This window comes from Carassius gibelio, chromosome B25, assembly GCF_023724105.1.
Source record: "Carassius gibelio isolate Cgi1373 ecotype wild population from Czech Republic chromosome B25, carGib1.2-hapl.c, whole genome shotgun sequence".
NCBI classification, from domain to species: domain Eukaryota; kingdom Metazoa; phylum Chordata; class Actinopteri; order Cypriniformes; family Cyprinidae; genus Carassius; species Carassius gibelio.
The window spans coordinates 17,556,437-17,583,465 of record NC_068420.1 but is presented as its reverse complement, the minus strand read 5'-3'; the positions used below and the strand labels follow the sequence as shown (position 1 = coordinate 17,583,465).

At 34.0% G+C, this 27,029-nt stretch overlaps 5 protein-coding genes across 11 annotated transcripts in view; all 5 read right to left on the bottom strand.

Annotated features, from left to right (window-relative positions):
- Positions 1 to 15,722, bottom strand: part of LOC128014107 (caldesmon, smooth muscle-like) — a 62,436-nt gene extending 46,714 nt beyond the window's left edge. Inside the window, exons 1-3 of one of the 4 annotated variants that reach the window (XM_052597375.1) lie at positions 15,499 to 15,722; positions 13,210 to 13,288; positions 11,292 to 11,416 (exon numbers count right to left, since the gene is read on the bottom strand). The gene's annotated coding sequence lies outside the window, so the exon portion shown is untranslated. The remainder of the gene's footprint in view (positions 1 to 11,291; positions 11,417 to 13,209; positions 13,289 to 15,498) is intronic. The other 3 variants (XM_052597376.1, XM_052597377.1, XM_052597371.1) reach the window with 3 other exon arrangements.
- Positions 1,107 to 23,931, bottom strand: LOC128014110 (troponin I, fast skeletal muscle-like). 3 transcript variants are annotated; one of them, XM_052597381.1, is made up of 7 exons: positions 3,417 to 3,695; positions 2,925 to 2,957; positions 2,807 to 2,843; positions 2,552 to 2,680; positions 1,754 to 1,843; positions 1,482 to 1,658; positions 1,107 to 1,363 (listed from the first exon to the last, which is right to left on the bottom strand). In XM_052597381.1, the coding sequence occupies exons 2-7, from the start codon at positions 2,930 to 2,932 to the stop codon at positions 1,274 to 1,276; spliced, it is 531 nt and encodes a 176-aa protein (XP_052453341.1). In that variant the 5' UTR covers positions 2,933 to 2,957; positions 3,417 to 3,695; the 3' UTR covers positions 1,107 to 1,273. The 3 variants fall into 3 exon arrangements, with proteins under 3 accessions (XP_052453341.1, XP_052453342.1, XP_052453345.1); XM_052597382.1 differs by lacking the exons at positions 2,925 to 2,957; positions 3,417 to 3,695 and adding an exon at positions 23,923 to 23,931; XM_052597385.1 differs by lacking the exons at positions 2,925 to 2,957; positions 3,417 to 3,695 and having other exon boundaries at positions 2,807 to 2,851.
- LOC128014111 (troponin I, fast skeletal muscle-like) lies at positions 4,451 to 9,846 on the bottom strand. Its single transcript, XM_052597386.1, has 7 exons — positions 9,747 to 9,846; positions 8,893 to 8,924; positions 8,756 to 8,792; positions 5,668 to 5,796; positions 5,256 to 5,345; positions 4,976 to 5,152; positions 4,451 to 4,738 (listed from the first exon to the last, which is right to left on the bottom strand). The coding sequence occupies exons 2-7, from the start codon at positions 8,898 to 8,900 to the stop codon at positions 4,652 to 4,654; spliced, it is 528 nt and encodes a 175-aa protein (XP_052453346.1). The 5' UTR covers positions 8,901 to 8,924; positions 9,747 to 9,846; the 3' UTR covers positions 4,451 to 4,651.
- Positions 16,343 to 21,955, bottom strand: LOC128014109 (troponin I, fast skeletal muscle-like). Its single transcript, XM_052597380.1, has 7 exons — positions 21,896 to 21,955; positions 17,768 to 17,795; positions 17,370 to 17,406; positions 17,144 to 17,272; positions 16,971 to 17,060; positions 16,715 to 16,891; positions 16,343 to 16,626 (listed from the first exon to the last, which is right to left on the bottom strand). Exons 2-7 carry the CDS (start codon positions 17,773 to 17,775, stop codon positions 16,531 to 16,533), a joined length of 537 nt encoding a protein of 178 aa, XP_052453340.1. The 5' UTR covers positions 17,776 to 17,795; positions 21,896 to 21,955; the 3' UTR covers positions 16,343 to 16,530.
- Positions 22,596 to 25,449, bottom strand: LOC128014108 (troponin I, fast skeletal muscle-like). Of its 2 annotated transcripts, XM_052597379.1 has the most exons (7): positions 25,385 to 25,449; positions 23,923 to 23,954; positions 23,709 to 23,745; positions 23,494 to 23,622; positions 23,322 to 23,411; positions 23,058 to 23,234; positions 22,596 to 22,922 (listed from the first exon to the last, which is right to left on the bottom strand). In XM_052597379.1, the coding sequence occupies exons 2-7, from the start codon at positions 23,928 to 23,930 to the stop codon at positions 22,827 to 22,829; spliced, it is 537 nt and encodes a 178-aa protein (XP_052453339.1). In that variant the 5' UTR covers positions 23,931 to 23,954; positions 25,385 to 25,449; the 3' UTR covers positions 22,596 to 22,826. The 2 variants fall into 2 exon arrangements, with proteins under 2 accessions (XP_052453339.1, XP_052453338.1); XM_052597378.1 differs by lacking the exons at positions 23,923 to 23,954; positions 25,385 to 25,449 and having other exon boundaries at positions 23,709 to 23,765.
- Positions 25,450 to 27,029: the final 1,580 nt, after the last annotated feature.

Sequence of the window (27,029 nt, the reverse complement as noted above, 5' to 3'; positions counted from 1 at the left end):
ACATAAATTCAGAATTTCGGGTTCAACGTGGAAATTATGAGATACATCATGTTTATGGCAAAACATTTAATTTATGACATGAAAGTTCATTTATAATAAGTTACAGAATCAAACATTAAAAATAAATAAATAAACAAACAAATGAAAAGATTAAATAAAATGTCATGGTTTACCATCTGATACCATTACAGTACCATGGAAGGAAAGTACTTTTTTAAAGAATCATATTTGCCTATTAATAACCAGCTGTCTCAGTCATTAATGCTTTATACCCGTAATTAGAGTTCTTTCATTAATGTTTACAAAAGTGTAATAAATCAAGAAAAAATACCTTATGTACCATTTAATTACCATGCTTTATTGGTAACTGTGCATGATACTGTGGTATTACCATGGTATTCTCAGGGGACCACGTCAATAATATGGGACGTGAATATGGTACTGGAATAATTTAGTAGAATTCCATTAAAAAAAAGTGGCATGCTTTTTATCATATGATACTATTACTGTATAGTGGTACTACTTCAGTACAAGTCATTATAATAATTATTATAATAATATAAATAATTTGTTAATACAGTCAATTAAAATAAATCAATTAATGCCTTTTAAGATCTTTCATCAAAAGTAAACACATATTGCAAAATGCTATATTAAATGTTTTATGTATCATTCACCCAAAAATAAATTAATACTTTTTTTATGATCAAAAGTTAAAGTCATTTGTTTCCATTTATAATGTTGTTGTTGTTGTTGTTTTAATCAAAGAATCCTGAAAAAATGTACCAGTTTCCAAAAACTGTTTTCAACATTGATAAGAAATGTTTCTTGAGCAGCAAATCAGCGTATCAGAATGATTTCTGAAGATCATGTGACACTGACGACTGGAGGAATGATGCTGAAAATCAGCTTTGATCACAGGAATAAAAATTATATTTTAAAATATATTAAAACAGAAAAATAATATTTCACAGATTACTGTATATTTAATCAAATAAATCCAGCCTTTATAAGCAAAAGAGACTTCTTTCCAAAAATCTCAAGTGGTAATATAATTATCATCTGTTCACTACTGCTGTAACTCTGAGCAAAGACACAAAGGCATATACATATGTATACACTAATCTTTAATGCCATGCCATTCAACACTGGAGCAATGTACAATGTGCAAAACAGTCCAGGAAAAATATTTTTATTGGAACGGGAGGTTCACAGGATAGAAAGATGTTTACCGGATAATTTTTAAGACATATTAGAGAATAAACAATACATCTTAAGCCTCGGACTCAAACATCTTCTTCCTGCCGTCCATACCAGCCTTATCCTCGATGTTCTTACGCCAGTCGCCGACTTGTTCTGCAGACTGTGGAAACATACAAACATCAGACGTGAGCACGTGACGTGAGAGGATCCAGACCAAACACATCCCACTGGGAGAGGGTTTCCTGTTAAACACGGCCAATCAAAGACAAGAAACTCACCTCCTCTTTGACCTCCTTCTTGACTTGTTTGAGGTTGGCTCTCAGGTCCATGGAGACCTTGTGTTTGGAGCCCAGCAGAGCCTGGAGCATAGCGTCAGCAGACATGCGCACTTTCTTCAGCGCAGGTTTCTTGAACTTGCCTTGCAGGTCGACCACCTTGATCTTCAGATCCTCGATCTATACACACATCAAACACAAATCAAACTGGAGCTACTTGGAGAAACATATAAATGGATGAATCACTGGACAAACTGAAGTTGGACGATTTTTACCTCCTTGTTTGACTTGGCAACCTTGGACTCCAAGTCATATCTCTCCTCATCAATCTTGTCGATCTGTTGGTGAAGCTTCTTGCACAGTTCCTGGAAGGCCCACACAACATTATACACCTCAGATATCCATCCATACATCTATTACATTAATATAAAACTGTGTAATTATATTCAGGGTTATTATATTTAACTAAAACTAAATCTAAAATTGAATCCAGCGTTAACTTATTACTTTTTCAGCTATTTTAACATTCAATATTTCTAGTTAAACTTCATTTAATACATTAAGTAAACTAAAACTGAAATTAATATTGAGAAAAACTACAAATGACAAAAGCACAACACAAAAGTTGACAATATTAAAATAAAGGATTCGAAATATTAATTAAAATCTATAATAGTATCTCAATCATTCTAAAATAAAGTATATTAAATATGTTGTCACTGAAATATTTATATTACTTATGTAGCTCAAAGAGTAAAGCTATATAAAACATTTATATATACATACATATATATATATATATATATATATATATATATATATATATATATATATAATGCAATTATATTTATTAAATGTATATCGATATGTGGTAATTTAACTATATATGACTATATGTATGCTTGTGTGTGTGTGTGTGTGTGTGTGTGTGTGTGTGCTTAAACATACTCATATAATACATACCACAATACATGCAAAACGAATACAAAAAAGTTCAAATTAAAACAATAGTCTTGATATGATAATCAATAGCATAATTATTGTTAATAATAATCCTAATACTGCATTGGCACCTGCAGCTCTTGCGTGGATCCAGGCAGATCGAGAGCAGGGCAGTTTTCACTCATATGAGCCTCCTTACTAACAACAAGCTGCTTGGCTTCAGCGTCCATCAGACCGAAGGCAATGGAGAGCAGCAGGCTCTGAAGACACAGACCGACAAACAATTCAATCATTTCACTTCTGTTTCTTTTAAAACATAGTCCTTTTAGCCAGATTTTACACTTAAAATCTGCGATTCATGAAATTCCGGTAAAAACATGTCTTACCTTCAGATGATGCCTACGGCTGGAGGTCATCTTTTTTCTGTTCATGAAACAAGTTCACCGTGAGACACACTGTGCATGTGCTGGATTACTCAATAAAGAACAAATCAAGAATACTTACTCTGACATCTTGGCGGTTTAGTGTGTTCTCACGCTGGATCGGATAGAAATCAGTTATTAGATGGCAGCTGAGCTAATCAGCTAATCCAAGACAAGCACTTTAAGAAATACATTCAATCAGGGACACACAAGTCTAATTTTAGTCCAACGCCCTTGAGACGACCTCATGGACAGTTCATTTGACACACCACACCAGAGACCAGCTGCTGTGTTCGATTCAAATTCAGTTAAAGATTATAATATATAACAGGTACACTATAAAAGACAAGTATTTGCATATTTAAGTTCAAATGTAAAATTGAAAATTGAAAACATAGCAATTAAATTGCATACTTTATCTGCTAATTCATAACTCTGTTTAAAATCACACTTATTAACATATTCTAATTGCTCATGAATATAAAAAAACAATGTGTCTAGACACATATTAGACGCAGTTGATATGAAACGACTGTTTGTACAGATCTAGAGAGAGTTCTGGATGCACGCTCACCTATGAGAGAAGAAGAGGGCAGTACACACTTGGAAGAAGAACAGGAAAGACTGGTGAGCCCCAGAGAGAAAAAAGTTCAATAGGATATATATGTTGTGGTCTGATGGCTCAGCAGATCCTGGGAGTCCTGTTTATGGAAGTGGATTCCTCCTCAGACCAATAGGCCTCCGAGCTCCTGAAATATCCCCAGCCCATCCTCGGAAAGCCTCGTAAATATCCCTTCCTTCAAGACGCATGTGTGTGGGTGTGTGCTGTAAATGGAAGCAATGCGTAACACACCAAGATACAAAAATCATTAACCGCTTAAACTAAACAGAGTGATTTAAGCCAAATTAATAAGAGATATTTCAGCCAAACAATGTTAAGTTACTTACCATACAGCAAAAGAGGATATGTCCATAAATATGATCTGAAATGCCATCCATATTTCTTCTGGATGTCGTGCACAAAAAATAAAAAAATAAAATAAATAAAATAAATAAAGTAAACAGACAAAAAAAATAAAACAAACAAAAAACGAAAGAAAAACAAACAAACAAACCACAAAAACAAAACACCAAAAGAAATCAAAACAAAAAACACAAAACAAAACATAAAACTAAAAAAATAAAAAAAACACAAAACAAAATACAAAATACAACCGCCCCCCAAAAAAACACAAAACAATACACAAAACTGAAAGAAAAAAAAAACACCAAAGCAAATAAAAACAAAAAGTACAAAACAAAATACAAAACCAAAAAAAAAACACAAAACAATACACAAAACTGAAAAGAAAAAAAAACACCAAAACAAATAAAAACAAAAAGTACAAAACAAAACATAAAATCAAAAAAAAAAAAACACAAAACAAAATACAAATGAAATAAAATGTAATAATTTAAAATCTAATTAAATTAAAGGAAGGAAGATGCAATGAAGTTGAGAAAGACAGGAGACTGCTGTAATAGCAGCACTACAGTATTTATAGTCAAAACAAGCCACTAGTCATAGACTGGAAAAGAATGAAAGGACCAAACAAACGTGAAAAAGCATTTAACTCAGAAGCATTCGTTTAATAGTAGTGGCACTGCGATGATACACATGAGTTAATTCCCTTTCAGGATGCTCACACTGCGTGAAACAAATGCTCATTTGAGGCACAGAGAACAGAAAAGATGAAATGACAAAAAGATAAATGACCGCACAGCTCTGACAAGTTCCTATGATAAGTAAAGAAAGAAACGTCCGGGAATTTAGGCCTCGCCCTCGAACATCTTCTTCCTGCCGTCCATACCGGCCTTGTCTTCAACGTTCTTACGCCAGTCGCCGACATCTGCAACCTGGATTATGAGAGAGGGATGGAGTGTGAAGGGATGATACACATGTTCACATATACACATACAGCATAACACAAAAACACATTATAAACCACTAATTATCTTTAAAATATGTTTATTGAAGGAGTAAACCATGAGATGGTTTTCATTTTGTATCCTTTCAGACTTCACAGCCATAACTATTCATATCTGTTCTGTTCTCTTCACAGGAATAAAGGCCCAATATCATATTTCACCCACCTCCTCTTTGACCTCCTTCTTGACTTGTTTGAGGTTGGATCTCAGATCCAGAGACACCTTGTGTTTGGAGCCCAGCAGAGCCTGGAGCATCTGATCGGCAGACAGACGCACTTTCTTCAGCGCAGGTTTCTTGAACTTGCCCTGCAGGTCGACCACCTTGATCTTCAGATCCTCGATCTATACACACATCAAACACAAATCAAACTGGAGCTCAGAAAACCCAGTATACACACCCATCAGAAACACTGTCACCGTCATAAGAAGATAGATTTGTCATCACCTCTTTGTTGGCCTTGCCCACTTTGGACTCCAGGTCATACCTCTCCTCATCAACCTTGTCGATTTGCTGGTGAAGTTTCTTGCATAGCTCCTAAATGGAGGTGTTTAAATATTCAGATTCAGTTTTTGAACCATCTTTTGCAACATATTGTTTCAGGAAAGTGCAATACAACTTCGATCAGCCCTAGGTGTACACACGTTATTGCAAAACATCTGGTTATGCACCAATAATACATATATGATATATGTGTTATTAAGCATATATAATATGGTTATTACTGTTTTTGTAAGGAACATATTTAAAGTAATGGAAAAAAATCCATCTTCCTGGTGAAATTGTATATACAAATAAATATCTAGGTGATGTAGATGTGCTAAGGACTTCTGAACTGATGGTGGATGAGGAACCAGACCTGCAGTTCCTGTGTAGATCCGGGCATAGACAGAGGAGGGCAGTTCTCTGACATGTATTTCTCCTTGTCCACTTTAATCTGAGCCGTTTCTTTCTCCAGAAGACCCTTCGCAATGCTGAGCACCAAACTCTGTGGACAAATACATCTGGATTGTGAATCTGATAAAACACCATTACAGTGTTGCTTACAGCAATAAACACATACTGTCAAATACAGGGGCAGTCGGCGAAAAAAGCACTTACACAGTCAGTTAGCCAGATCTAGATGGTATTAAACGCAGGGCATTGGTTTGGACAAAGTCATATATTTTTTGCTCTGTATTTGTAGAAGAGTAAACCTCAAAAGTAAAATTCAATTAGGATGTGTTTGGTGAAAGTTTATTTAATTAACATTTAATTCATTAATTAACATCCAGCCACAAAAGTTAAATATTCCTTAGAGGTACCACTTTAGTATAGGGTCCAATTCACACTGATAACTAGTTGCTTATTAGCATGTCTATTATTAACATATTGGCTGTTTATTAGTGCTTATAAACTACATCTAATGCATGACATCCATAATCCTACCCAATACCCTAAACTTAACAACTACCTTATAAACTATTAAGCAGCAAATAAAGAGTTAATTAAGGCAAAAGTTATAGTTAATGGTTAGTTAATAGTGAGAATTGGACCCTAAAATAAAGTGTGACTATTAATTTAATGTGGTCTTTATATTATATTTAGCATTTTAGTGTGTTATTAAAGAGATTAAAGTCGTAATATTTTGAGAATAGTCAAATTGCTAAGAATTAAGCCGTAGCAATTAGGAGATTAATGTTATAACTAGGGGTTTATGATATATATCGGCCGTTGATTAATGCGCATCTCGTCAGTAAAGCCTGATGTCGAATCAGCGGTAAATACCATCAGGTGCGTGATTTCACATAGAGCAAGTTCATTATCAGCGTTGATTTGTGCAGCGGCTCCGTGTAGCACCAGCTGTTCAATGAGAAATCACACATCTGATGGATTTAACCGGCTTTGGTGACTAGATGCACATTAATCATCGGCCGATATATATCGTGCACCCCCAGTTATAATACTTTGAGAGTATAGTCTATATTGTGCTTAGCACTGGGCGCTTAGCGGCCTGTTAACTGATTTCAATATATGCTGGATTATTAGCAGAAATCATACCATGTGTCATATACTCTCAGGGATAGTATGCTGGCAAACAATATTTCCCATTTCTTCGAATGCATTCATTATTTGTAGTGTGGCAGCCCCCAATAATAGCAATAATATTTACACGTTTTGTACTTTTAATATAAAACAAAGGATCGGCTTTCAAATTCTGTCAGTTTTATAGAGAAATGCAAACGATGTCATAAAATAATGTTTTTTTTTATGCGTTTTTTTTATTACAATAAAACATTTGTTTCATTAAATTAATATTTTGATTTAATATATTATATCATGTCATGTCATATTATGTTATACTAAAGGCCACAAAGTCAAATACTGATTACATCGGTTCCTTAATACAGTACATTAATTATATTATACTATATTATATTATATTATATTATATTATATTACTAATAATCAGTATTATATTCAAATACTGATTACATTGGGTCCTTAATACATATTATATTATATTATATTATATTATATTATATTATATTATATTATATTATATTATATTATATTAATTACTAATAATCAGTATTATAGTCAAATCCTTATTACATCGGGTCCTTAATATATTATATTATATTATATTATATTATATTATATTATATTATATTATATTATATTACTAATAATCAGTATTATCGTCAAATACTGATTACATCGGGTCCTTAATACAAATTATATTATATTATATTATATTATATTATATTATATTATATTATATTACTAATAATCAGTATTATAGTCAAATACTGATTACATCGGGTCCTTAATACAAATTATATTATATTATATTATATTATATTATATTATATTATATTATATTATATTATATTATATTACTAATAATCAGTATTATAGTCAAATACTGATTACATCGGGTCCTTAATACAAATTATATTATATTATATTATATTATATTATATTATATTATATTATATTATATTATATTATATTACTAATAATCAGTATTATAGTCAAATACTGATTACATCGGGTCCTTAATACAAATTATATTATATTATATTATATTATATTATATTATATTATATTATATTATATTATATTATATTATATTACTAATAATCAGTATTATAGTCAAATACTGATTACATCTGGTCCTTAATACAAATTATATTATATTATATTATATTATATTATATTATATTATATTATATTATATTATATTATATTATATTACTAATAATCAGTATTATAGTCAAATCCTGATTACATCGGGTCCTTAATACAAATTATATTATATTATATTATATTATATTATATTATATTATATTATATTATATTACTAATAATCAGTATTATAGTCAAATACTGATTACATCGGGTCCTTAATACAAATTATATTATATTATATTATATTATATTATATTATATTATATTATATTATATTACTAATAATCAGTATTATAGTCAAATACTGATTACATCTGGTCCTTAATACAAATTATATTATATTATATTATATTATATTATATTATATTACTAATAATCAGTATTATAGTCAAATCCTGATTACATCGGGTCCTTAATACATGATTATATTATATTAATTACTAATAATCAGTATTATCGTCAAATACTGATTACATCTGGTCCTTAATACAAATTATATTATATTATATTATATTATATTATATTAATTACTAATAATCAGTATTATCATCAAATACTGATTACATCGGGTCCTTAATACAAATTATATTATATTATATTATATTAATTACTAATAATCAGTATTATAGTCAAATACTGATTACATCTGGTCCTTAATACATATTATATTATATTATATTATATTATATTATATTATATTATATTATATTATATTATATTATATTATATTATATTATATTATATAAAAAACATCTGTGCATTATTTCCTCTACCTTGAGATTGTGCCGGCGGCTCGATGTCATCTTTTTTCTGTCATGAGGAAATGAAGGAATTACAATTTAGCAAGGCAAGAACAGAATCCCATTTGTTTGATATCAAATGCAATTAACTGATATGTTCATATACTCACTCAGACATCTTGTCCACCTGTTTTCTTCACCCCTGTAGAGAGAAAAACACAGCAGATATCTCAAGTCAAGAAACCACTTTGACACATTGACTTGTCGATGGTATACAGAGGTCCTCAATATATGCATGTAGAGAGAATCATCTGGAATCATATAGAGGTGGCTATATTTTCTGCATTCCTAATTTGAAACCAGCTCTTGGAAACGTCTTGTAAGCGTGCCCACTGTGATCCACCGGGAGGGGGGTGAATATCGCCCCTCTGGTATCCAGTGTCCCAATCTACCTGCTTCTGGAGAAATCTATGCAGATCCCAACAATACAACCAATCTGAAACCCTGTCTGCAGACAGCGGCATGAATCACACAGAGCAGATTTTGCTGTGTCCAGAATTCTTAAATAAATATAACAGCTTCTTCAAAAATCTGTTTAAGACATATCTAGCTTTTCCATGAATACTGGGTGTTTTCACAGATGCATTAATGCTAGGATCAGAATGCATTAGAAATACACTTCTGTCACCACCTGATTGGCGTTTTAACAAAGATATCATGCCTTTAAAATGTCCCTTTTGTGCCAAGCTCATTTTGGCAGCTCAACATGCACTGCAAGTTATTCACCTGCCATTTATCAGAATTCAGCAGCAAGGAAATAAAATAAAGGTTTTAATAATTAGAGAATAAAAACACTCATTTAGTTTAAAAACTAATGTTAAAATCTTTTTTTTAAATCATAAAATGTGTAGTTATTGTATGGTTTTGTATAGCCTTGTATAGCCTAACATTCCATAGTGTATAACACCCCAAAAAACGAGGGACAAAATGTAATCATCTGTAAAAAGGCAGACGTTCTCCTCACCTATATGAGAAAGTTAGGCAGCCGTGCAGACCTGGAACAGGAACGTCAGGAGGAAGCAGAGAACTAGCAGAAGAGCTGCGCTCAAGAAGCGTATATAAGGCTGGCATCATCATCCGGCTTCCCTCTTTATGGTAAGGCACTAAACGCAGTTTGTTTGCCAGGCTCTTGAAATATCCACTTCTTATGTCTGCCAATCAGGCAGCTTAAAATAGACGAATGAGAAAGACCGAATTTCCAGATGTCGGCAAGATTAAACTAAGATGAAGGGATGTTGGATGTGATCTGATATGGGCCGCCGGGAATCCTTCCTCTGCCAGATGAATCGATTAACATCAGTTGCACACTTGCGTTTGTGTTTCTTACATTTGCTGTTATTTTTTATTTTTTTTAAATTTTATTATAACTAAGATAAACTAGTGATTTTTTTTGAAACAAAAAATTGTGGCTGAGTTGAACATCTGCTTTGTAATGATCAAGTTTTTTTTTATATATGTTTCATTCATAGAAACCACTTATTTATTGTGTTTCGAAGAGGTGCCCCCCCTGCTTCACATTAATTTGATCCTGCATAGTCAGCAGTGCTTACTAATAAGCATAAGATCATTTACAGATACTTACACAGTTGTTAAGCTGGTAGTGAACTATTTTCAGACACTCCTCAGAGTGCATCCTTGTGCTGCCAACAGGATATTACATACATTATGCAATGTGTTATGTTCTTGGTCAAATTGCAATTGTGGATGACAATGGCATCTTCGTACACTGCTGGTTAAATATTTGTAATACAGTAAGTAAAAACAGTAATACTGTGATTTTTTTTCTATTTGAAATTATAGTAGAACGTAATTTATTCCTGTGATCAAAGCCGGATTTTCTTCCTCATTACTCCAGTCTTCAGTGTCACATGATCCTTCAGAAATCATTCATATGGGATGCTCAATAAACAATTGTTATTATTTTAGTAGGATCTGCGGTTACATTTGAGTCACTTAAAAAAAGGTTGGTTGTTTTAGCGCAACACTGGCAACCCGTTTGACTTCTATAATGTGACGTGTTTCCCTTTGAAATTGGATATTTAATGAGAAAACAAAAAAACAGAATGGGGCTTTATTTATTTCCTTCCAAACCTGAATTTATCAAGAAAAGTAGGTGTTACATTAATAAATCAAACAAAGAAACAAAGGGTCAGTATTTTATACTTGCATGCAGAATGTTATATTTATTATAGTCATCTTGCATTATGAGAGTAAACTCATTAATGAATGAATGAATTAAGTTTATTTGAAGACAGTGATGTCTAATACCAAAATACCATAAAAGTAGGTGTTACACGAATAAATCAAACAAAGAAAAGTGTTACATTCCAAGACTGATGCAAACCTGACTCCAAGTTTGCTAAAACAATGGCTGAATTGTAAGCAATTTGTTGAAATTACCAAATGATGTTAGAGAAACTAATTTGAGGTTGAATTTCTTGACTAATTACCATTGGCTCTAAATACATTTCAAATCAGAGGCAAATGGCAGTAGACTCCGTAAACTTACCATCAGCTTCAAGGCATCTTACAGAACCTCGGATTTAAGAGAAGAGGAAACATGGTTTCGTCAGACTACTGTATTTCCACTGATGAAATCATCTTCCTCTCCTCATTTGGCGTCCGTCATCAGTTCTGTAAAAGTAATGATGATGGATTTAAAACAGCAGTCGACCATTTCAACGGAACAGTGCATTCGGAAAGTATTCACAACCTTTTCCCAATTGTTTTGTTACAGCCTTCAAATTCACATTTTTGGGGTTAAATATTACGTTATTGGGGTTGCTTAGGAAAATAATGAATTCAATCTATTTTTAAATAAGACTGTAACAACAAAATATGGAAAAAGTCCGGCAATACTTTCTGGATGCACTATATATAAGAAACTGTGTTCTCTGAGAAAGAAAAGATTCTATTTCCAGTTGTGAAGAAACCGTAGCTTTGTTTGTTTACTCACAGGAGATGAAGACTCACACGAGTAGATGTTAACTGCACTAGTGGCAGCTCGGCCCCTCATGGTGGCTGCCATGTTGAGATCACATGACCACACTAATACTACTTCATTCCCATTTACAGACACTTGGTTGCAGTATAAATTAGTAAAAAAATAACCAAAAAACTTGTCTGTGACTATAGGATTAACTCAATGCAGGCATCAGTGACTGCAAACTAATGCTCGGGCCTGCATCCACATCAGCATATAGCAATATAAAATGCAATACCACTGTCGAATCAGTAAGTGAAAAGAAAAAGAAAAACATACCAAAGAATTTTATTCCAAATTACTATTAATATATACTTTTTAAATAATGCTTTAAAAATGAATTAGACTGAGGATACTCTATTTCTCTATTTTTGCTGTGTAAAACATATTTAGACTTTTTAGACGCCCCCCAAAAATGTCTCGTTTAAACACGCCCCTCATGTTTATGTCAATGTTTGCGAAGATTTGCATAACAACGCCCAAATATTCACACAATCACAAATGCAGACATACCCAAAGCAATGCGTAAAAACAAAGTATAAGTCATTATCATCAGTAATTATGTCCCCACTGGATGCAACGAATGCCTCTTTTGTAATGGGTTTTACAAAAGAGTGTTCTAAAGATTTGGGCTACCTGTCTAATTTTGCCCATTAAATTTATTAAAAACGATGGTAGCATAATTCAGAAGCAAAATCTTTACAACTACTCCAACCCTAAAGCCTACACTTACGGTAGAATAAATACAGTGTTGGTAGCATAATTTGATAGGTAGCATTATTTGTTTGAACAGCGGGACACACAGCAACAAAGTATGACAAGGGACTAATGTTTACATGCTTGAGGTATTCAGCCAATCACAAAGCACTGAAAAGCTGGCCAATCAGAGCACACCTCGCTTTTCAGACAATGGGCCTTGTAAAAATCAAAGTGTTTCAGAAAGGCAACGCACAGAGGCGAAACAACAATGTACAGTAGGTGTACGTTTTTTTTTTTACCTTAAACCGACCGCATAAACACATTTTCATTACACCAAATACACAAAATAATGTTCTTTTTAGCAGCATCATACTGTATATGACCCCTTTCACAACGACCAACTACTGTCATGCATGTTTTCACTCACACTTCATCACACTGGCTATGATTGGAACAGCACACTTAACAACTATGCATTCCTGTCTTTGATTAAAAAATAACCATACGTTTCACTCAGGTAATGGACTCCATTGACAAACTGTACGTAAACTGTGGTTTGTGACAACAAAAACACTCAAATTAAACAATCAGTATCATTGCCTACTGCATACCGTATGGAGTTGAAAAAGAAAAAGCGGCCAGTATTCTGTTTCCATCAATTTCAGCAATGTATTATGCATTAAACACACGATAATGTGAATCTATTAAGGGTTTATAAGTGTGGAGGAAGCGCATGTCGTTTTACCTGCAGCTTTTACTATGACCAGCAGATATCGCTAGAGACTTCACCAACTCTCCATCCATCTCTTCTTCATCTTTAGTCCCTGAAGAGAGGCATCAAACCGGAGGTTAAAAACACATGCTCCAGGAGTAAGGTGAGTGATTAAGTCATATTTCAACCGACAGATGCTTTCAGGGCAGGTTACAAAACACTTCTCCAGTTATTCGACAAACACGAGCCCCGCCTTCAACCGACGCAGACTGCCAAGCGATCTGATTGGTTAATACACGCCGTCAGACTCAATACACTTCTCTAATGATATTGAACTTGTTTAACCAGTAAATAATTCTGATATTACGTAAAGAGTTCTGGAAAAAAAAATATATATATATATATATAGCCAGGCTATATATAATTTTGAATACACATTTTTCCATTGTTTAAATACATTTGAAAAGTTAATTTGCAAAAGCCTCTAAGAGGCGTTTGAAATTTTCTCCTAAAATTAGTATTTTTACCAGGCTCCTATGTGCATGCTCAGTAATTTTACGTTAATGGCAATGAGTAGGTTCATTTCATTGCAATAAAAGTGAAATAACTGAAATGAACACAAAAATAGGAGCCTGAGAAAAATTTACATTTTAGAAAAAAAATGTCAGACGGCACTTAAAGTCTTATTTTGCATCTGAACTCTTCATTTATATGTTTTTAGGGAATAATAAATTAATTTTCATGACAGATTTGATTACGGTGTGGTAAAATTACCACATTTACTATTTCTTTCTTTCTTTTAGGAACAGTTTTGATGAAATTTGGCATGGGACGTTAAACAATGTATACTTTTCATACTATGATGTAGCCTATAAATCAGGGCCATATATCTACTTCAGACTCTTTGATATGTTTGTCTTGGATTTGTTTCGACCCCCTGACTTGTTAACAATGCTGCCATTTGAAACTGATAGTGACATAATCATGGCAAGTACAGCTTTGATTACAGCTTTTTGTTTCTTATGTATTTTTGATATTAACATTAAGTAAAATACTATGGTAACTAAACTACATAAACCTTAAAAATGACAAAACTAGAGCATTTGTATATGCATTATGTATATATGATTTAAATAAAATGCCATTATGCAGTCTAGTCTTCATATCAGTGTCAGATTCATAATTAAGATGTTAACAGAGATACAGTAGGCTACGTAATTGCCCAGTTTAGTAATACATGCCTTAGGATCCTGGACAAATGCATCTTTTTCACTTTGCAAATAATTGTGCAGCCAAACAATCAGTTGTCACAGCACATATGTTATCCCTCTTTATTTTGTTAGAAAATTTATGCTTGCATACATAAATTTGGAGCAAATGCAAACCAAGTGAAATCATAGCCCAAATAAGCTCCTCACAGTGGGATTCAGTTTCTAAGTGTCAAATCATCACTTCATAAGTCATCGAGAAGCATGCGAGCCGTACTGAAGAGGACCACGTTTATTCTATAAAGTGTAAAGATTCAGAATTCATAACTATTGAAAACCATACTATATATTAGACTTAAAGTAACTGTCACGATGACATGTTAGGTAATTCCTTTAAGCTTCACAATATCAGATCACTTCAAATCAAAACACACATTTTCATGACATTTACAATTGCAATAATAAAGGACTTTTTATTATTGCAAAATTAGTACATCGTCACAGGCCTAACTTGTACTAATGCAAACAGTTCGACAGTTTATGAATAAAGTTGCTTAGATTACATGTAAATGTTGCTATTCTCAACAGTGTTAAATAGATTAATAGTGGAATTACAGGTTTAATCCGGAAAGCAGGTGTTCGCAGTTAGATCCAGTAAAGAAAGAGTGCGTTAAATCCTTCAGATCCGAGGTAAGATTGAGGGGAGTCAACCGAGGGGTGCTCACCACCCATAGAAGAGGCGGCAAGCAGGATTCACATGCTGTTGACAGGCAATGAGTGTTTTTAATGTGCATTCTTTGATGGCTCAGCAAAACCTCAGATATCTCTTTAAGGAACACTGCTGTGTTGCTAAGACCAGTGGATCAGAGCACACATCTGAAATTCACACCACAGATACTTTCCATGTTCCCTTCTTAAAAATAACTCAACCTTTAAAGATGTCTTTCTTATTTTTTGTTTATTTATTTATTTAATTGGTGTTTTTTTAAGAGACATCTGCTAGTTGCGGTGCTTACCAAAAGTTGTTAAAGCAAAAAGACAGACATATACAGTTTAAGATGAAGAAATACACCAGCAAATATAGGGAGATGTTGTGAGTCATGACTTTACTCACCCAATGATCCATCAAGACATATACAGGACGTCATTCTGCAAGAATTATAAGATATTCTAATCATATTTTAACCTCATGCTAAATATTAAACTTATAAAGACAAAAAATTTGAAATCTTACCTTGAAGATAAAACGAGCAGTACTTAATTTAGATTTGAAGTTACAAAGAATTATAAAAATTGTGTGTAATGAAAAAAAAGAAAAAAAAAATTGTAACCCAGTTCACTTTCATGCTAGCGACTGATTTCAGAGTGAAATGTATGGTATACAGAAAAAAAATAGTAGGCTAAATCCTGTGCACTATTTATTATTTTGTTCAGTCGATTTATAAATTGTGCGCATGATTTACAAATTGAGAGAACGAATTAGAAAATCATGTGCGTGATTTAGCAAATGGAGGGAACGTAATAGAAATCGTATGCATGGTTTAGAACATCGAGGGAACAAATTAGTATATTGTGCGCACAATTTATTTATCATTGCATGTCATGCGTGGGGCTCCGTAAAAAAGGGATATTCAATTTGGAAACATCTAGGGTGGGTCTGTGAAATATAAAAAGTTGTATCAGGTGGGTTGAGGGACTGAAAAATAATACGTCAACCGAAAAGGAAAGTCATTTCAACATCGACAAATTGATCGCAATAAGACCAACGTAAATAGGGTTGATTTTGATCCCTTGTTCACTTTAAGCAATTTAAATAAATAAATAAAAATACAACAAGGAAAAGGTTACAATTATAGTTAAAAAGATTCTAAAATAAAGAAAATGTTTAAAATAGCAGAAAGCAACAGTTATTACAGTTGGGTTATTTATTTAGAAAAAAAAAAACATAATTTTGACAAACAGTCTGTGTGTATGGAAGTACAAACTGAACACTTAATTGTCCAAGAGAACAGTTCAAGTTTTGACTGGCATTTTTATGGATTATATATTGAACGGTCCACTGAACAGTTCCTGCAAAACCTTTAAGTATTTTATTCAGATACTTAAATAAATCAAGATCATGGTGGAATACTCATCAGAAACATCTTCAAGCTTCAGTTTCAAACATCTTCTTCCTGCCACCCATACCAGCCTTATCCTCGATGTTCTTACGCCAGTCACCAACATCACGCAGTTCTTTATCCTGTGAAGGAATGTGAGGTTTTCAGCTTCTGCAAACTGGAATTTCTTGATCTTATCATGTAAAAAATGCGGTCGTCTGTTGTACTCACCTCCTCTTTGACCTCCTTCTTGACTTGTTTGAGGTTGGCTCTCAGGTCCATGGAGACCTTGTGCTTGGATCCCAACAAAGCTTGAAGCATAGCGTCAGCAGACATGCGCACTTTCTTCAAAGGTGGCTTCTTGAACTTACCCTTCAGGTCAACGATCTTAATGTTTAAGTCTTTAACCTAAAACACACGAAAAAAAGAATCTAAAGAGTACCTTGCTCAAGACCACATAGAAGGAGATCCACGTGAAACATCTTACCTCATTGACAACCATGATGGCTTTGTGCTCTAGATTATATCTCTCCTCATCAACAGCTTCAATTTTTGCATGTAACTCTTTGCAGAGCTCCTGTTGGAAGTATTTCATGCTTTAGCTTTGAATTTCTAAAAAAAAAAATCTAACTTCTATTTGTAGTAATAATTGAATTGGACCTCTAGTTCTTGTTTGGAGCTTGGGTATGACAACACAGGGCAATGTTCTTCCATGTATCTCTTCCTCTCCTCTTTCTTCTCAATCCCCTCTGCATCCAGTAACTCTTTTGCAACCTGGAGCATCATGCTCTACAAGCAAATGTGACTCATTAAGGCTCATTATTCCTTTACTTTTATTTGTAACTGTGTGATGTTGCATTGGGAAAAATAAGGCATGAGCTCTTACCTTCAGGCTGTGTTTTTTACTGCTAGACATGCGTTTTCTAATCAAGAGGAGAAATAAGGACATACTTTATACATTAGGATATTGATTTCTCTTTTGTGCTACCATAGATACTGTATATTGTACTTTGTCAGGACTGATCTACAATATTTACAGTGTTTGTAAAGCAGCACAGCAATAATATTCCTAAGGCATTCTGGTTAGTGTTTGTTTTCTACCATGAACCCAAACTTTTAAACTTCTGCAGCAAATTCAGCCCAAACTGCTTAAAATACAGAATTTTGATGCCGTTTTCTTGCATACATTTTACTATATAGTCATCCAGTGGTATTATACTGTGTGATGATTATTATAGATAGTGTCAAGTCTAATCACACTGAGTCATGGAATGGCATACTTACTCCGACATTTTCAAGAGTTTATTTGCACCTTTTTGATAGAAAGAAAAAAGAGAAATGCATCAGAGCTATGGCACAGTGGGTTATGCATCAGAGCCCTCTCCCTACACTGCTTTCTGAACTCTACTCTAAAATAAAATAACCAATAGATGATCTAGAGCAGTGGTTCCCAACCCTGGTCCTTGAGGCACAACAACACTGTACATTTAGCATGTCTCTGTTCTCTGTAACATCAGCTTCAAATCTTGGAGTCTCTACTAATGAGCTGATGGCCTGAATTGCATGCAAATTGCATACTTCAGTGTGTGTTTTTCTAGGTTATGTTTTCTGGTCTGTCAACAAGTTCTACACCACAATTTTCACTGTACAACAACTTTGGTGAAGAGTTCAGTAGTGGTAGGGCAAGGTTTGTTTATTACAGAGGTTGGATCTACAATCCAATCTCTCTAGTGTATTCACACTTGTCTCTTAGTTTTTTTTTTTCTCCCCAAAATACACCCTTAAGTATTTTAGGTATTACATTAATGGCATATTAACACCTAAAGTGTGCTAAATGTTATATAATTATTTTGCACCAGGGAGTTTAAGGAACTCTGTAATAGGAACTTGCCACCAGGGAGGTCCACTGAGAACTAAATTTTCCCATAGGGCCAATTATGGGATTTACACCACCAGCAGGAAGTGACGTAAGCAAGTGATGTCAATCAAGCGCGGTATTCAACAGTGTCAACAGTTAAAGGATGGGCAGTGTTGGGGAGTAACTAGTTACATTTAACAGTGTTACATAATTTAATTACAAAATAAATGCAGCTGTAATCCATTACAGTTACTGAGAAAAAAAAAGTGTAATTAAATTACAGTTACATATTAAAAAGTTAGCGATTATAAAGGGGGTTACATCTGAATATTTTCTGCAAAAAGCTAGGATAGGTTGACTAATATAAATTTTTTACTTCGTTGTTATTTTTTTTATGTGCAGAATGCCTCTTGGCATTTAAAGGCTGTTTAGTAAAACAATGCCATTCTGATGCTTTTCTTTGAATTTGCAGCTAAAAGCTTTAGGCTACTACCTGTCTGAGAGTTGCCACAATGGCGAGTGATAAAAATGCATTCCAGTGCTGGAAATTCAGCAATAATCAGAACGTTCTTAAATTAAAAAGAGGTGCTAAAGTCTGATTGGTTGATGGCGGTGCTTTGATTTATTATAGTATTATAACCTTAATTCATGTGATGAAGGTTTTTGAAAGTTTGACAGTAATTAGTTTAGAGTACTATAGCATTTGTTAGAAATTTAGAAAAAATAATCAAATGTAATCAGTTACATAATAGGTTAACATGTAATCTGTAACCTATTACATTTCCAAGCTAACCTTCCCAACCTTGAGGATAGAGGATGGAAAAGTGCCTGGACCTCGGAATTAGTAGTTCCTATTGTGGTGGGTTACACCCTACTCTGAAATAGGAGCTAATTTAGTCCCTCAAAAAGATGCTACTAAAGTTAAAATCATTCCCATTTCCAAAAAACGCCAAAAAGCAAGTACTATGAAAACGTTCCTGTGGTGCAGCCCTTTTGAAAGGGTACCACCCAGTGACAGCCTTTGTATCTTTTTTTCTGAGAGCGTAACCATTGCATGTGGACATAATCCAATGGCACCAAATCCATAGACATTCTGATCGTGTGACCTTTTCACATCACCCTTAATGTCAGCAGTTGTCTCTCAAGTGGGTTCCCAAGTGTCTTTGACTCATCCGAGGGGATTTTCTCAAGGAGCTTGATGCAATATGATCTCAAGGCCAGTACATCAGCTGCAGACACAGTCCTATCCTCAAGAGCATCTCTGAGATGCCAAAGATATGACAACACAGCTCTCCTTTATTCCCTGCTAAACAACCATCTCAAATGTCTTTTTTTAATATACTCCCGCTCCAAGAGACAGACCTGACTAACTGGCTAACTGGTGACAAACTGATTGACTAATTTAGTATACTTAAATGGACTCCTAATACCTCAGTGACATAGTTAGAAAGCTGTGAAGACAACAGTCAGGTCACATAAGGCTATTTGAAGAAAGCTATTATAAGTAGCCATGGAAGAAGACTGAGGACATGTTTAGCAGAAAACACATGGCGGAATAGATCAAGTAGTACAGTACAATGGTCTTCTTGTGTGAAGGTTTGGTAAATGAGCAACTTAAGAAATCTTACAAGTCAAGACCAAGCAAGTTTCTGAGGAAATAGATGCATATTCCAGATGTTCCAGAAGGTTAAGCCATTTCAGATCATTACACAAGATGTATAAGATGAACGACTATGTTTTTGTTAATGTACAGCATTGTCTTTCGGATTAATAAGTACTGCGACTCAGTTTTATATGAGACCGTATTGTAAATCAGTTGTTAATAAGGAAGGCCGTAAAAAGGTGCTGACAGGTGTAGTAAGACTTAAGGATCATTTTCTAATTTATGCTTTAGTCGGTGTTCGCTTTCCAGTAGTCACTTCAGCAGCCGGTATATCAAATCTGACCTCACTCTGTGGGTGACCAATAAAAATGGTTTCTTTGCATTTCAACATGGTGTTTCCAGAATAAAAAACTTCTGATTAGTCCAAAAACAAACTTTTCATGAGTCAGAATAACGAGCAATGATAATACATTATTTTGCAGACAAATTTAAGCTAATTTCTAGAGGTGACCCCGAATAGTCGACGATTCGATGCTTCGATTCGAGGAGCCTGATTCGACTACCATTTTCGCAGTCGAATATTCGCGGGTGTTATTGATTATGCCATTCAGACCATATGGGGGAGCTCAAATGTCTGATTTCACTATTATGATAAAGCTGTGAATAAGAATCTGAAAATAAAGAAGCTTCAAATTAATATTTTAAAGTGCGTGAATAAATCCAACCACCCCTATAGATTTATGTTTCACTTTCCATAATCCATGACCGACAGAGGAGCATCTTGGCGGCAGGGATTTAAAACTTTACCAAGACTCAACCTGACATAGGCAGAGACTGGATTTTTTCGAACAGGTAGGGTTCAGGTGATTTCAAAACATTTCAGCCGGTGTAGATATATCGTGGATATATTAATCACCTGATATAAAATGTGTTTGGTTCAGTCAAGCGCCTGCTTCATTGTAGTACTACGGTGATATCTCTTCAGCACACAGCGCGAGCAGGTCAAACTACAATTCAGAATATTAATAACTATGACTGGACTGTCACATCCATACTATTATAATGAGAAGACCATTATAATAAAACGCTGTGAATCTTTAGAGTTTAGCTGCCATGTTTCAGCACATTGTTTCGTGAAGAACGCATCCACAAAAGGAGTTTGCATTTACTGCCGTGCAGACAGGTTAATTTGCAATCGGGCTCTTTTTGCAGATAGCCTATAAGTCTTAATATTAATTTTATGTTGTATAAATAACGAAGCGTATTCTACATGAAAGAATGAGGTTAATCCCATTGATTAAAAATTTGCTATCAAATGCTCACTCTACTGGTCATCTTCAGCGCGCGCAGCTCAAAACAGAAATGCAGAACATTAATAACTTCTGTCATATAGGCTAACTTTATAATGAGATCACGAATGTAAAAATTGTGAATTGTTAGGGTTTCGCTGACGTTTAGTGTTAACTATCTTTTAATCAAGACATGAAAACATTATTTACCCCGTTTGTATCTGCAAGGCACTTGTTACACATTTTCCCTGTTTGTGTTAACATCAGTAATTATGGCTGTCGAATGTCTGACTTGACTCAATGTATTTTGCCCCGCCCCCAAACATATGATTTGACTATCAGTCGAATATCAGCAAGATTCGAAAATTCTGATTCGACTATGAAAATCCTTAGTCGGGGACACCCATACTATTTTTTTTAACAAATGATTAACAATTCAACTTGGTCTAAATGCCTATAAGACTAGTACAGCAATATATACTTTACAATTATGTTCTCAACAGGTGGCTTCTTACCATAGTGACATACGGTGGAAGAAGCAACTCCTATTACAACCCTCTCCATCACCTCCATCATCAATCCCACAAACTACATTTTACAACTTCCAACAAAAAATTTGTTTTCGCAAGACTAAGACAAAGAAACAAGGGAACTGCTCTCACCTTTCTAGAAGAACCGAGGAACGTCTTCAAGAGACAGACACAGACGAGACACAGGCTACGGTCGTGTTAAGAAGGTATATATTGCATTCTCTGTAAATCCATGGTTTCTCTTTATGGAAGTGGATTATCCGCCACACCAATGAGCTGACAAGGTCATGAAATACGGCACTATCCCTCCTTCGCTGTGCTATCAGTATAAATAACCTGTCCTTCAAGAGAGCCATTCTTTTATTCTGAGGATGACTTTTCAACAAAGGCCTTTTGCTTTATATGAATCTAACGTCCACCAATCTATTTATCCATATATCCATCTATCCATCTATCTATCTATCTATCTATCTATCTATCTATCTATCTATCTATCTATCTACCTATCTATCTATCTATCTATCTATCTATCTATCTATCTATTTATCTATCTATCTATCTATCCATCCACAGAAGATTGTACCTCCAGGATTGTTTGTTCAGCATTCTTCAGTTTCCAGTCTGTTTCTTTCAGGTGCCAGGAAGGCGTCACTGTTACCTGTTGTTTTTAATCATAGTAAAAAATGTTATCCACTTGTATTAAGTCATAAACCAAATACATAATACAACTGACAATAAATACTTACTTGTTCCACAGATCGGTGAGGAAATAATGCAAGATATAAAGTTGGTTACAAAGTGGTTTATGTAGCAAAATGAACACAGGACTTCATTCTTGCTTAACCGATTTAATGATGATGTAAGACTTTGAGACATGGGATGTTAATACACATTTCAATACCAGTTTTGAACAGAAAACTAAATGATCATATTTACTTTTATAGATTTGTGATTATCAAAAGTAAATGAGTGTGGTTTAGGTACATAAAGAGTTTATCGCATCATTTTAGGCCAATTCTGATTCAGCAGCATATTGAACTTCAAAAAAAACGAATTAAAAAAATTAAGCCTCGGTTTCAAACATCTTCTTCCTGCCATCCATGCCAGCCTTGTCTTCAACATTCTTACGCCAGTCGCCAACATCACGCAGCTCCTTATCCTTTGAAGTGTACATGAAAGACATTTGGTCAATTAGCCAAAAGATTCAAAGATCAGCATCTTTCAGAATTGTGAAGGTCCTTTAGGACCGGAACCACAAAGGAACCTCATGAGAACAATGCAGTTTATCGCTCACCTCCTCTTTGACCTCCTTCTTGACTTGTTTGAGGTTGGCTCTCAGATCCAGAGACACCTTGTGTTTGGAGCCCAGCAGAGCCTGAAGCATAGCGTCAGCAGACATGCGCACCTTCCTCAGAGTTGGCTTCTTGAACTTGCCCTTCAGGTCAATAACTTTGATATTCAGGTCCTCGATCTAGAGTTAGTGAATGAGGGCTGTCAGTATAGAAACTACAGGATAAAACAAAAACTTTACTGGATTCAAATAGAGATGACATCTTACCTCCTTTGCACTCTTGTTGACTTTCATTTGCAGGTCGTATCTCTCCTCATCAATGACATCAATTTTGTGGTGAAGCTCCCTGCAGAGTTCCTATAAACCATATGTTTATTTTATTTTAGTTATCCATTCACGATGTTTTCTTTTTTTAGAAAGTGAATGTATTGTTCTTCACCTGTAATGCCTGTATGCCTGAAGGTAGAGACAGAGGCTGGCAGGTCTCTGCCATGTATCTCTCCCTCTCCACCTCTCTGTCCTTTACTTCCTGTTCCAGTATACCTTTAGCGATGGAAAGCATCAAGCTCTGCAACATAGCGAAGCTAGATGTCATTGCTACTCATTAATGAATACTGAAAGATAGAATTAATTTTGAATCTTATACTGTAGTACCTTCAGATGATGCTTGCGACTCGACGACATCTTTTTCCTGAGGTGTTTTGGAATCATTCAAATATATTGTGTTAAAGCAACAACCAATCACCACAAGAGACTGCACTTTTTTATTGTTTTATGTCCATTGTACACAAGTATAAAAACAAACAATTTCTGATAGTTGAGGAAGATGCTGATAATCAATAATGAAGAAATCAAAATAGTTACTTACTCTGACATCTTGGCTGATTTTAATTTTTGCCCCTGTGAAATAAAATACCCAGTTTACAATTAACACAAAGCACTGGCAATATTACAACTTAATTAAAAGACGTTCTAAAATATATTCATAAATGAATATATATATATATATATATATATATATATATATATATATATATATATATATATATATATATATATATATATATATGCAACACTGTACTGTGACGTTAAACAAAACCATTCATTCAAGCATGCATTTTGTGCAGTAATGTTTTAACAACAAGGAAATTATCTGCAAAATGACAAGTAACCAATCAAACCACCAATCATCGCCATAAGTCTTCTCTAAAGTGAATCATGTGCTATTTTTGAGCAGAAAATCTCGAGAGATTCACTGTGCTAAGCCTGTTTCTGGGTGATAATCAAAATCATGACCCCACCTCTGTTCCTTCCCTTCCAATCGTCTGAAACTGATCTAAAATAATCAGATCATGACATCAATTTTTTTTTTTTAATGCAAACCCCTTTCTTGTGAGTTTGATTTATATTTGTTTAAAGGCTGAGCCTAACATAACTGAAAAAGGCAAAATTCACCCAATGAAAAATTCTATAATTTACTCTCATATTATATTATATTATATTATATTATATTATATTATATTATATTATATTATATTATATTATATTATATTATATTATATTATATTCAAATATATGTGATAAGATTAAAATACTATTTAATATAATAATTAAATATTCTTTATAATTTTTAATTAAATTGTACAAGATGAATTTTCGTACTGAGATCAAAACAGTAAGTTAAAATACCTCAAAACTAAACAATTGCCAGCTCTCTAACTACTTTGTATCTCAGGATTACTTTCAGAATGCAAATTGCAATGCCAGGTCTACCGTTTGACAATGGGTATCATTGTGATAATGTGAGTAAATATGTAGTAAAGGCATTTACATTTGAACTATGCCAACACCATAGATTTTAACCATAGCATCATTGTCTAAGAAATCCGAAGAGATCCCCGTGCATCATTTTAGACCCATTAGTTGAAGCCTAATATTTATCTATTGACAGCAAGATAAACACAGGCATATCACCTTCCCATCCTAAAAGCCAAAACAGATGGCATTTCCAAACATTGCTAACAAGTGTACATCTAAAAATAGGAAAGTGATTTTTCAATATAAGTTTTCTGTATTCTGTATTATATGATCGTTTGTCCCCCAACATATCAATGTAAGTCTAAACAAACAATTTGCAAAAGCTTTCAACATCTCTGTCACACAAAGCAACTTGCCTCAAATTATGCTTACAAAGAAAAAAAAAATTAACAATTGTCTGTCAACCCCACCAGTTTATTTACAGCTGGCTAAGAAGCATCTTGCAATTCCAATGTAATAAAGTCATAAACAAAAGGATAAGCAAAGGAAAAACAGAGAAAAACGCATTTTACCTATGAGCTGAGGCAGACACAGCCAGAAGAATGGAGGAAGAATATTGTCTCTGTGGGCAGCTGGCATCATAAGTATATATTGTATTCCCCTATGACCAAGGAAATCCCATCTCTCTGTTTATGGTAGTAGATGCTTTCAGAGAACCAATAGGCTCTCAAACACCTGAAACACAATATCAAATCCCTCATCTCCACCCCAAACCCCCTGCATATAAATAACCCCTCTTTAGATTGTGTATATTTTTAATCAAAGTGAAGCCCACACAAGATGCTGAGATCATGAATATCAAGACCCCAGCAAGACCACTGCATTACTGTGCTAAGCTAATAAACACAAGGCATTTCTTGAGCTTCACATTACAGTCAAAATTGTATTCAACCTTCACTTTTAAAGTGAAAACAGTGCCCCACAAATGGTTTTGATTGAGCTGTGTCTTATAAATTAAGAAAAAAAAAAATTATTACTTAAAATATTGTTTCTGACCAATGCTGGAAAGTTATCATGACTAGAGATGGAAATGATCAGAAATGTAGATTCTGGTTCACTGCTTGGGAAAAAGTAATTCATTCTTATTGTTAACCGCAGATTAACTGCTATTCTAAGACCCCATAAGATGTGTTTCTAGCGGAAACACATGGGAAAATAGCCAATAGACATACAAACTGACGCCATTCATTTATAAAAATGAGTTCAACTTATTGTTTGAAAACTCTAGTACCACTTGTCAATATATAATAAAAAAGTAAAAAGTGCTTATATCGCACATTTGACAAAACCTAAAGTATAGCAGCAAGTTTACATTCTATTTCCAGCTTAACAAATTAACTGGAAGGAATATCAACTGCCATTTGATCTCTGCAAAGCGAGGCAGGTTTTAAGAGACTGGAAACACTATTGCTCATTCAGTGGACGAGCTTGTGAATACATACGGAGCAGCATATTTCCAACTGTTCTATTTTGGTTTCAAACGGCTGGTCTGGTGCTGATGGCTACCTGGGACTCTTCCACCCCAGGCATTCAAATATAGTGGTGTAATTGGTACAGCTGTCAAACAGAGAGCAGTGTGAGTGAAAATGTGGCAAATAAAGACCTTAATAATTTTGAGTCCATTTTTAGAATTCCAATATTGGAAACAAATGTTTTTATCTTCTTTAAAGAATCTTTTAAATTAGTAATGTGTCAACTGAGAGTAACACCTCTACCACTACCAATACAATTATAATTTAATATCTTAATCGTAATATAACCAATGTTACTACTTACTATAAACCTCATTCTTAAGTTAAGATTTTCATCATGCTTGTGCAAATAAATGATATGCACATCACATTCTTGTATTCCAACTCAAGCATCTGCCCTGATACCATTGCCTTGTTAAACAAATGCAATTACTTAAAAAATAATAATAATTAATTCACTTCCAGAATAATCCTTTCCTGATCATTTCCTCACCCCTATATCATCCAACGTTTTTGAGGAATAGTTGCAGGATTTTCTCCATATAGTGGACTTCAATGGTAGCCAATGGGTTGAAGGTCCACACTGCAGTTTCAATGCAACTTCAAAGGGCAAAATTACTTAAAAGTGTAAAATACTTTTAACCACAAATGCTTATTTTGCACTAGCTCAGTTTCGCGCATTACG